This window comes from Mauremys reevesii, linkage group 8 (genome assembly GCF_016161935.1).
Source record: "Mauremys reevesii isolate NIE-2019 linkage group 8, ASM1616193v1, whole genome shotgun sequence".
NCBI classification, from domain to species: domain Eukaryota; kingdom Metazoa; phylum Chordata; order Testudines; family Geoemydidae; genus Mauremys; species Mauremys reevesii.
Window position 1 is genome coordinate 61,296,703 of NC_052630.1, and position 11,347 is coordinate 61,308,049.

At 39.9% G+C, this 11,347-nt stretch overlaps 1 protein-coding gene and 1 long non-coding RNA gene across 4 annotated transcripts in view; one reads left to right on the forward strand and one right to left on the reverse strand.

Moving 5' to 3' along the window:
• RGS13 (regulator of G protein signaling 13) overlaps positions 1-1,140 on the forward strand; it is a 22,403-nt gene extending 21,263 nt beyond the window's left edge. For all 3 annotated transcript variants that reach the window (XM_039483979.1, XM_039483980.1, XM_039483981.1), the window contains one exon: positions 684-1,140. In XM_039483979.1, the coding sequence (XP_039339913.1) occupies positions 684-857 (174 nt within the window). In that variant the 3' untranslated portion in view covers positions 858-1,140. The remainder of the gene's footprint in view (positions 1-683) is intronic.
• Positions 1-10,326, reverse strand: part of LOC120370009 — an 11,106-nt gene extending 780 nt beyond the window's left edge. The window contains exons 1-2 of the long non-coding RNA XR_005583560.1: positions 10,206-10,326; positions 3,307-3,424 (exon numbers count right to left, since the gene is read on the reverse strand). This is a non-coding gene — a long non-coding RNA (uncharacterized LOC120370009). The remainder of the gene's footprint in view (positions 1-3,306; positions 3,425-10,205) is intronic.
• Positions 10,327-11,347: the final 1,021 nt, after the last annotated feature.

Genomic DNA, 11,347 nt, shown 5'->3' on the forward strand with positions numbered 1-11,347 from the left:
CAGTTATACATTAATTCACGTGCCTCCAGCTCCTCTTTCAGCCTCCAATAAGTGCAATTTAGCAGAGCAAATCTAAGTACAAAATGTTTAGTTGAACTGCAATTGCCTTGGTCAGTCTCCTAGATTATGGTGAGGTTCAACTTTTATTTGCAGTACCTTTCTATCAGAAAGGTAAGCACCACGAGCACATTAAGTTCTTAGAGATCCACAAAGCTTCCACTCATCCACTGCAAATCCTCATCTGACTCCTGAGTCTCTTACACAATAACCCATTTCCTAATCAGGATTAATGTACAATCTCTGTTGTACAATATTCTGTGACTTCAGTGGCCTAATTTTCAAAAGTGATGTGATGAGCACCCAATGGCTCCCACTGATTTCAGTTGGTCAGAATGTCTGAAAAACAGGCCTTCAATTTAGATAAATAAATATAGATATAGGAACCTAACTTTAAGTGGGGGGAGGCGAACACTTTTATATCAAGATTTTTTAATATTAGATTTTTATTTTTCTTAATAATCTCTCTCCTGTAGCTCCTTTTCAACATAGGGAACATGGTGCCAAAGTAGATCATATGGATGTAAGGCATAGGCTGCAGCCTACCAAGCTTCATCTTTGAAGTATCCTATTTTTGTCCTCTGTATTTTTGTTGTAACTTTCTTTAATATTGTGTTATTTTTCAGATTAACATTGATAGTCCTGCAAGGGAAGCTATTATCAGGAATATTCAAGAACCAACTCAATCCTGTTTTGATGAAGCTCAGAGAATAGTTTACATGCACATGGAAAGGGATTCATATCCCAGGTTTCTTGGATCAGAAATCTATCAGAAACTCAAACACAGGCCTTCAGACTGACAGAAATGACTCAATACATTAGAGAGAGAGACTAAGGATTTAGCAGAAGAGACTTCCTTCTGGTTTATTAATGTTTTCAAATGGTAAAAGAAGAACAGAAGAAATCAGCCAATGGATGAATTTTCCTTACAAAGAATGGTAGTTTGTTCTTATGCAGATATTAGAGCTGAACATAAAATACTTTCCACCCTCCACCCGCACCCGCCTGGTGGAATATTTCAGCTTTATGTCAAAAAATTGAAAGCCACTTTTAGTTCACCTCAGTCTGTCTGGAATTTTAAAAAGTCGTTACAGGGAAGAAACCTAGGACCCCACTCACTCACTACAATCTATGGGAAATTAGCTGACTCTTGTCCTTCTCCTACCAGCTAGGGAAGACTAGTTCCACCCCCTCATCAACATCCACCACTATCCAAGGGAAGCCACTTTATTTAAAAATAAAAGTGCTGAGGTTTAGAATGATAGTTACGTACAGTATTCTAAACTCTATAATTCACAAGCTAAAATTCAGCACATTGCCCAGTTCATCAGCTAAACAGTCTCAAGTGTAAAGGGAAACACATGCCCATTACATTTGATTACACAAAAAATACATTAGTTTTCAGAAGGCTCCAAGGATAGTTGTAATTGTATCCAGGCGTATTTAAGCTACTGTGCATGTTGTACCAAATGCTCTTGGATTAATAAAGTAAGATACAAAGCAGGTTGTTAAACCTTAGAGGAGAGATATGGAATGTTTTTGTTTAATAAGTCATGTTGGGAATGGCTTCATAAATCTGGCTAGCCAGGTGCAGATGGTAGAAAATAAACACCTAGATTAGTTCTGCATGACTTGTGTTTTCACAGCAGTATATGACATTTATTATGGCTAGCCCTATATTTCATGCCACTTACATTTTGGCAGATTCACCTGATCTGCCTGTTCACTGCACTATTCAAAGTGTAGCTTTTGCCCCTTTATAATTAGAATGTTTACATCACTATCAGGCCCTCACACAACAAATGTATCCAAATGAAAATGTTTCTTGTAAATCTTTCATCTATAAAACCTAGAGGGGAAACAATGGACTACTGTGAGCTGTCCATTAAAGGAATAGGGCATGCTGCTAGTTTGGATAAACAGAATACAAATCCTTCTCTTGGGTAATGGATTGGATTAGTGAGAAGTGGTGCTATCCCCAATTATAAAATAAGATACTACTAGTTTTCACCTGAGCATAACATGTTCTAATGTCTAAACTAATTATAAGCTCTCACACACACACTAAATTATAAGTGATTCTGTTGTATAACTAAAGCTTTTCAAGTGTCTTTTCAATCAATATTTTCCAATATAATACATCAGGCTGTGATCACGTCCAATCTGACAAACTAAGCATTGGTGATCTGTATGCATTTGGGAGATCTCCAACAGAAATCTAGGTGGTACAGGGAGAGTTGCTGATGATGTAGGTGGCCTTCTCCATCAGTACCGACCTAATGCCATTATCATAGGCCTATCATTCTCTGGATACTCCTCCTAGTCCCCCAACTCCATATTTGATATCCATAAATCAGCAGCCCTCTTTTCTCCATGGTCAGCAACCAGCCTTGCTCAGCATATTATTTGAGAGAGCCTGTCTGCTTCCTTTTTGCTGTTAGAAATTACTCTGTATCTGCCATGTGTCCTCAGCTGCTGCTAGTCCAGCTCCTTTTGGCCTCTGCTCAGGCTGGTTTTTAGTGATTGTGAAAGTTTCCTCTACAGTGGATAGTTTCAAACTAGCCCACGTGAATCCCAAATGAAGGAGAGGGCTGGGGAGCTACTGCTGAAAACTATCTTTTTGTTAATAAAGCTATGCTCCAAAAGGGAGGACTTGCTAATCTTACAAGTGTGTCACTTTTAGTTTGAGGTGGGTATGGACCAGTTTACATTTTAGAGAGATTCTTCTACAATGATTGCCTCCAAGTTCATGGTACAAGGAGCACACTGCCAAGTTTCTGAAAGGGCTTAATGTACCTAACTGATACCCATAGTGGGGTCACTTACAGTAGTGCAGTGAGGCTGGGGCCATTCACAATACAACATCCCTCACACTTAGGAAAGAAAGTGGTCCATAGGGATGACTATGAAAAATTACAGTTAATAATCAGCATTATTTTTTGGCCTAAAACATGCTCATCTTATGGTTATTTTATTCAAGATACATTTAAAATTCCTCTTTCTAGAATGAAACTTTAGGGTCTGTTTAATATTCAAGTGCAGAGCCTCTTCTGTCAGGAAATGACTAAAAGTTTCAGAGTTTGTTTCTTTTCTCTATTAAACAGCTTAGTCCTATGAACTGGAAACATGGCAATTTATTTCTCTCTGGATTCCCTTTCCTCATTAGTGGATGAACAATCACAATGCTTTTCATCAGGTCGTACGGTTCGTAATAACAGTAACTAATGGCAGCAAGAACAAACCACTGACCTCATGCATTTATCATTGTCAGTAGTAGCACTTGAACAGCTAGTTTAGATGTACTTTCCATTTGCGTACAGCATTCAGAAGTATATGTCAACATCAATCCTTATCAGTTGAAGGACTACTGTTAAGAAAGAAAATGAAATCTAAAACCCTGTAACCTTAGTAGTCAATTCTCCCTCTTTATTCTTCAACTGTTTACTTAACAGGTAAGAACAAAAGTAAAAGATTTGAAGTGATAAATATGGAAAATATTCAAACACAAAATTTAAGAGATTAATCAGTATGTCAAGTTAAATTCAGGTCACACAACCAGCTAAATGGATGCTGTCAAGATTAAATATTTTAAAAATCCTTATCTCTGATACCAGTTAACAGATTAGCATTTAATAATTTAAACTAAAAGCATTAACAATCAAGTTGACATTTATCCTCCTTATTTAGGTGGCACTTTCTGCCCGGGAACTGAAAAGAGCTGTCATCCTGTCTTCTGAGTATTCATCCTTAAATATAGAGCCGTCTCCTTGTCTGTTGCAAGGGCAACTGTGACACAGCCACCATTTTATGTTCCTCTCCAATGTAGAATGTTATCTAGCAAGTCACCATGAAGCCTACGCAGGCGCAGACACAGCGAGCTGATCATGCAGTTAAATTAGATGTTGATTGTTTCTCACTGACCTACCATACATTAAGTAGTACAGTTCATTAGTATAGTGCCACCATCACAGAGTAATGTTCAATATATGGTAGCTATTTTCTTTTTTAAATAATGAGAACATTTCCATGTGGGGAAATCTCATCATTAACCTAACTTTCAGGCCTAAATGAAAATTCTGTCACTTATTCCTCCTCTTTAAAAAGTGACATCTTTAGTTTAGGCCTCTTTCCTCCTCTTCAGAGAAACAATCACCGGACAAGAGCAAACAAACCCCAAATGAAATTAATATTTTAAACTGGAAAAATACAGACACTGGGAAGAAAAGAAGGGAGCAGAGATAAAGTACTGATCATCCCTTTAATATTGTATGCAGTTTTAATCAGCTCTGCATTCACAGTAGGTGAGTAGGTGCTGATAAATGGAGGGTAGCAAACAGATGGTAAAGCAAGTCAAAGAGATGCCAAATAAAGAATTGCTTAGAGCAGTAGCTGAAGTTGGCAAGAAAACACTTGCAAGGCTAGTACAGACAGATTTAAAAAAAAACAGTGCTAATGGATGATAAAGTAGATACTAGCAGTTCTTTATAATATACTTCTGGAACACCAAAAGCCTTCACAGAATAAACAACCTTTTCTCTCATGTACTTCCAAATACATTTATATTTTCATATTAACTGTGAATATTTAGTTCTTCTTTTAAAGTCCAGGACACTGTGGCCAGTTTATTACTAGGGTCAGTAAGAAATGATTGTGCTGCATTTAGTGCCCTAGACAGAGGCTTTACATAAATATTTTTTTAAAATGCCTAGCAAGCAATACAACCCCAGAGAAAGGGAGCTAAGGAATTAAACTAGAATTGCAGAACTACCCTCCCAAAGTGAGTATCAGATCTAGAGGCCAAGCAAAGAGAGTAGTATATCATTATCCTGTGATGCATGAGGTAGGGAGAAATCAGGAGCAGCTCTAGCCATTCCGCCGCCCCAAGCACGGCGGCACGCCGCGGGGGGCGCTCTGCCGGTTGCTGGTCCCGCGGCTTCGGTAGACCTCCCGCAGGCACGTCTGCGGGAGGTCCACCGGAGCCACCTGCCGCCCTCCTGGCGACTGGCAGAGCGCTCCCTGCGGCATACCATCCCAAGCACGCGCTTGGTGTGCTGGGGCCTGGAGCCGCCCCTGGGAGAAATTGTTCCAGACTGGGATGTAGACTCAGGCTCTGCCGTGTTGTGTCTCAGACACTATATCTAAAACCATCCATGGAATCAATGAAGAAACAAAAAAATCCCTTATGTCTATCCAAATTAAAAGTATCTGTGGTCAAGTCTCAATCTATATTTGCTCTGGAGCAGAACTGGGGACAGTTTGCATTGCTGTTTGTCAAAATGTTTGCAAATGGGCCCACTATTTGAACAGCAGATCAGTTATGATCTATTTCAAGAACTACTCATGTTTTCCTGTATACTGCAACTGAAGTCCTCCACTCACCTGGCAGATACAGAGTAATGGAATGCACTTTATGAGGTAGGCACCAGTCTCATTGAGCCATGCATCTCCACAGAGATTTTAGAAGCAAGCAACTTTTTAAAAAGTAATACATGGCTGTTCTGTTATCTATGAGCACTTGAACAACATGGCGCAAGAAAGGTATTATGGCCCATCCACTTAATACTAAAGCTCGCAATTCCCGAACATTCCTCCCACATTCCACTGATTAAACTGTCAGCTCTTGGTGTATTCCTTAGCTCCAACCAGAAGCATCTGTTTTGATCACATTTGGGACTGAAATGAACTCCCTGCTTTCTGGACAGGATGAGAAATCCATCAATCAGAGAAGACTGGGATGGCTGTCACCAGTGTAAAGGGAAATGCATTGAGGGACCAGAGTAAAAAGTAACAGAACACTCTTGCTGGCTGCATATGTTTACAGAGACTCTACATTTGAGCCAAGCACAACAGAAGCTGACTGGTGATCAGTTGTCATCAGAATTATCCTATGTACTGTCAACATTGCTGACAAGAATCTGAAACATGCACACACACCCCTTTAACCCGGCAAGAACCTAAGCAACCCATGGAATTAGATGTTTCTCAAATAGGGTTCTATTAGTAGATGTTTGAAACTACTACAAATCAGGAGGAGAGAGGAGAAAAACACTTGATTCAGAAAAAGCTGGCATTGCAATAAATCAGTATTTTTTCTTCTTAAAGCAGAGCTTATCAGTTTTAAGTCTTGGGCTTCAAGCTCCAAAGTAGTAAATTCATCATTCAAATATCAGAATAGCAAAAAGCCAAAACTGATGATCCCTTTAAAATACATAGGAAGTTTTTAAAGATTTTTTTAAATAACACTAGAGAATAATTTTATGGCCTAGATGCCCAAGATTAAAAATCTAAAAAACAACAATTCCTAGGAATGCAAGGCACAAAGCTATGGGAGAAAAAATCGTTCATGTCATCTGGGGGAAAAAAAGTGATGTAGTTCATTCTATGAAAGTTCAGATTGCCAAACATAGCTTCAACCCATATTTGTGAGTATGTAACGGTCACCCTAAGATATTGGTTATTACGTCTATGTGGCTATTTCACCCGGCTAAGCAAAATAATCCCCCAAGTGACATAACTAAATTTCAGAAACTCCTAATATCTCACCGTGATAAGCAATGATTAACTACTGTCTCCCAGCATTCTTTACAATCAGAAACATAAAACTACTGATAGTGAAGTATTTTCTCATAGTTTCTTTGTTAAACCAGACACTGATGACTCTAACGGGGGAACTTCTGGCATATTGCCAAGAATGCGATATACAAGATATTTGTAACTTTGGGCTACCTCACTTAGAACATTTTGTAGTGTATACAGTAATGGTTTCTCTGTTTCCATTTTAAAGGGAAATATTAAGTAAAATAGCTAAAAATCGTGGACCAATTTATGCATCCACAATGATACTACCAAAACATTCATGCATACTTAACTTGACTAGTTAAAGGCACTTTAAAATAGTAGTTGGCTATTCAGTACCAATACTCATGAGCCGACACAGAGAAGAAATGGAACAATTCAGATCAGGTTCTAAGATTATAAAGCAGGGTTGCCAAAACTACCATCTTAGCCATAGAAAGTGCATATGCAGCCAGGATTTTCAAGGCCCAGAGTGATGTGCAGACATGGCCCCTATCCTAGGATTATTTGGGGGTATTTTTACACAAATGTGCTACCGCTATCTGTGGTGCTTTTACCTATTTTGCATGGTTTGATTTTCCATCTTTACCACCCAAAAGCAATATCTCTTCTCTCTCCAGCAGAAAGAAAATTTGAACACCCAAAAATTAAAGCAGCATTGCCAGCCTCAGTCATGCAAAAATCATATCACAGGTCAAAACAAAGTCATAAGAAAACCCATAAAGTTGTGCATGGAAAAATTAAACCATATAGATTTTTGGAGGGGTTCTCTTTACCTACTGATTATTCCTTTAAGGGGAAAGCCACTGTGATAAATGAAGGGGTGGGAGTAGCTCTCTTTTATGGACACCGAGCCAGCCCGTAGCTATAAAATCCCTCTTAGTAGCTGTTCTCTAATTGCTCTACCTGTAAAGGGTTACAAAGTCTCACTGCTATGCACAGGTAAAAGGAAGTGAGTGGGCACCTGGCCAAAAGAGCCAATGGGAAGGCTAGAACTTTTTAAAATTGAAACAAGACTCCCCTTTTATCTGTCTCTTGTTGTTCTCGGGGAGAGGCAGACAGGGAGCAGTTATGCTATGAGAAGCTTGGGCCAAGTATGAAAAATCATCAGTATCATACCTAGAAACTACTCATCTAAAACCCCAGATATGTAAGTAGATCAGGAAATGTCCAGGAAGATGCAGTTAGGTTTATCCCTTTTATTTCTTTATGGCTTGTGGATTCCTCTGTGCTAACCCCGGTGCTTTTGTTGTGCTTGTAACCGTTAAGCTGGACCTCAAGAGAGCTATTCTTGATGCTTAATCCTTGTAGTTCTTTTTTTAAATCTAGCAAAAGCCTAAGTCCCCAGATGTATTTTCTTCCTTTTTTTTAGTAATAAAATTTACTTTTTTAAGAACAGAATTGGATATTTGTGTCTTAAGAGGTTTGTGCGCAAGTTTAATTAGCTGGTGGCAACAGCTGATTTCCTTCTTACCTCTTCCCCAGGGAGGGAGGGGTGAAAGGGTTTGAGGGTACCCCACAGAAGGAATTCCCAAGTGTGCCTTCCTGGGTTCTCAAAGAGGTTTTGCACTTGGATGGTGGCAGCATCTACCAATCCAAGGTCAAAGAAAAGCTGTAACCTTGGGAGTTTAATACAAGTCTGGAGTGGCAAGTATTAGAGTCCTTGTGGGCCCCCACCTTCTGCACTCCAAGTGCCAGAGTGGGGAAATCAGCATTGACAGCCACAAACCGCCCATATTTTGGGTTGGAGCATGTTGCAAGCTGAAAATTTAACCTGGAAAAAACTGCACATAAATAGGGGCAGCGGACAGCCCCTTTTTTAGTTGCCTGAAAGAGGACTCCACTTTTCATCTCCTCCCTGCCTCTCCTCCTCTGGCATTCTACTGGGCTAGCTGTAACTCCTCTCCTTTCCCTTTTTGGCATCCTCCCCACCCCCAGCATTCTTCAGACCAGCACCTGCACGGTTCTGCAGCCCTCTTATCATTCCTTCTGCCACAGCAATTCCATTCTGAAAGCTGAAGATCATGGGGGAAGAAAAAGTTCAGGGTTCCTTTTTGTGCCCACACGCGTTGCTGCTGGTTGTTTTAGAACCAGGACTGCCTTTTGTTCTCTTTCTGCCAGAGTTTGGCTGCTACCCAGTTTACAGACACACAAAACAAGGAGGGGGGAATATGAGGCCTATGTAGATAAGGACCGGAAGTGCAGTCAGAATGTTCCTCCTAGTTAGAGTGCCCAATATTTCAGCCTTGCTATTTGGGACAGGGTGAGATGTTATAGGTGCCTATATAAGAAAAAGTCCCACATACTGAGACTGTCCCTATAAAATCGGGATATCTGCTCACCCTACTTCTGGTGGTCCCAGATGAAGCTGGCACATGGCAGCTAACCCTCCCTGATGATAACCCTGTGGCTGCCCACTGGAATTCTTGCTGTACACCTGCCAAGAAAAAGCTACTTGACTTTTTAAGAAAAGAAAATATTGTTCTCCATGCATGGTTTTAGTCAGGGCCAGAAAGGAAGATACAACCTACTGCAAGGAAGGCTCTTTTCATTCCAAGCTCTGGAATCCTTGTATATAGTCCTCTCCATGGAAATGGGGCTCACCCATCTGGTCCCCTTACAGAAAGGAATGTGGAGTAGACTGAGTGGGCTACTGTGGAACCAGGTCTAAACTGAATTTTACTGAGTATCTGCTATGCTAAGGTATATGCAAGGCACAAGCACATGTAAATTAGTTTTCTGGAGATTAGACTACATCCAGTGACTGTCTACTTCACATAAAATGTGTTGGTTCTCACATTTGGGATGGATGCATTAGAAATGCTTACATAAATACAAATACAAAACTCAGGTTAACCTCAGGTTAATCAGCACCAACAAGAGACTGTGCCTCTTTAACCTTAAGTGATCCTCCTCCAGGTGCAGCCAGGAGAGTTAATTGGCCCAGCTAGGCACCTTAACCCTTTCAGGTCTGGTGTGGGGTGGACTCCCCATCACTGTGTCCAATACATTTTCATATAAATTATTGCTCATGTTACTCCTGTGCAAGACACATCCTCAATTCTACCTTTTGCTAAAATCCTCATACAAGATCTTCTCCCCTTGTTTATTGCAGATCTCTTCTTTAAAATTCCCCAAATCTTAGTTCTTCAGATTCCAGCACATGAAGAAGGTTTCTGCCCACTATCTCACATGAACAAAGGAAAATACATTGCCCCTTCAAACAAGACAATTATTTCCCAAGTCAGTTCAAAGCTACCTTTCTTTTTCAAATGCTCATTGACTTGCTCCAGGTTTTCTCTCTGACTTGCTTTCTTCACTGCTTCCCCCTCCTTTTCCTCTTTCTTTCTGATTTAGCATTGGCCGTTCTCTCCATTTTTGTTAGTGTGTGATCTGGCTACTACATCTAGAACACATCCCATCTCTCTTCCTTATGAGCTTGTCAATTTCTTCTCCCTTTTCCTCTTCTCCTCTGCCACTGAACTCTAAATGCTTATTTAAGTCTGTAAAGTGTTTGGTGTCCTTACAAATAAATCCCCATTCAAAGTAAAACCCCAATCCTGTAATCTGACCTGCTCAGGTGGACCCTTTGAACTTCTTTGGAGATCCAGTTTCTTCAGTGGGACTATGCATAGGCACCAGGGTCCACTCACACAGATCCTATTGCAGGATTGAGGCCCAAAATACCATGCTGTCATGTAAAGAAACATAAAACCCTGAATCTAGCAAACATTCCACAGAATATATTACAGTGGGTGCCATTATAGCTAAATTTAGGCTATAGTTATCACAGATGCTGGGAAGTAATTGCTAGCAATATGAAGTCTGGTATCAAATTATAGTTTCACTCAATTAACACAAGGATGATAGACCACAGAAGACTATGTTATCATACACAAACATATTGATGTTTACAAAACAGCTACTTTACATTGCTAAACACTGCAGACTATGCAATCTTCATCTCTAGACTCTAATAAATAAAGCTTAATTTGCCATAAAAATTGGAACAATTGGTGAAATAATTACATTCACTCTAGCATTGCATCACTGATAAGCTTGCCTAGGTATAATGTTATAAAAGGTTTGAGGGTTTGTAGGGCCTGGTCTGATCAGAGGCCAGATCAAACGGTGAAGATGATATATAACAATCAAATTATCTACCCTGGTAGCTGAAAGGACAAAACAGTTTAATAGAGCACACTAATTATTTGCACCCTAGCCGTTTAACCTGGTTTGACTGATTGTTATCCAATAGTATATCAAGCTAATGTAACATAGTATCTTAAATACTGTAGTTATTTTTCCCAGAATAGTGTAATTATGTACTTTAATAATTCAGTTGATCTCTGATTCTTTCTGGTTTCTAGCAGCCCATTTGTCTGCTAATAACTTTTCCATCTAGCTCACTGGGTTTCATAAGGGCAGATCTTCTGAGACTAAGGTGGAAGGCCTCACAATCCATGCATAGCTATGATTTAGAAAGAGTTCCTGGTTGTGGAACTCATTGTAGCTAATCTCCACCATTATTATTAATTTGCATTGTAATAATGCTTAAAGTCCCCCATCGATGATCCGGGCCCCATTGTGTCCTGCACTAGAAAAACCTATAGAAGAGGAACAGAGGGGGCTGGAAAATCGGCTAGAGACTTACCTTGCAAAATTTCCAGAGAATCACATCCTCAAAAGGGAAGGGGTTGTGCAGTCTATGGAG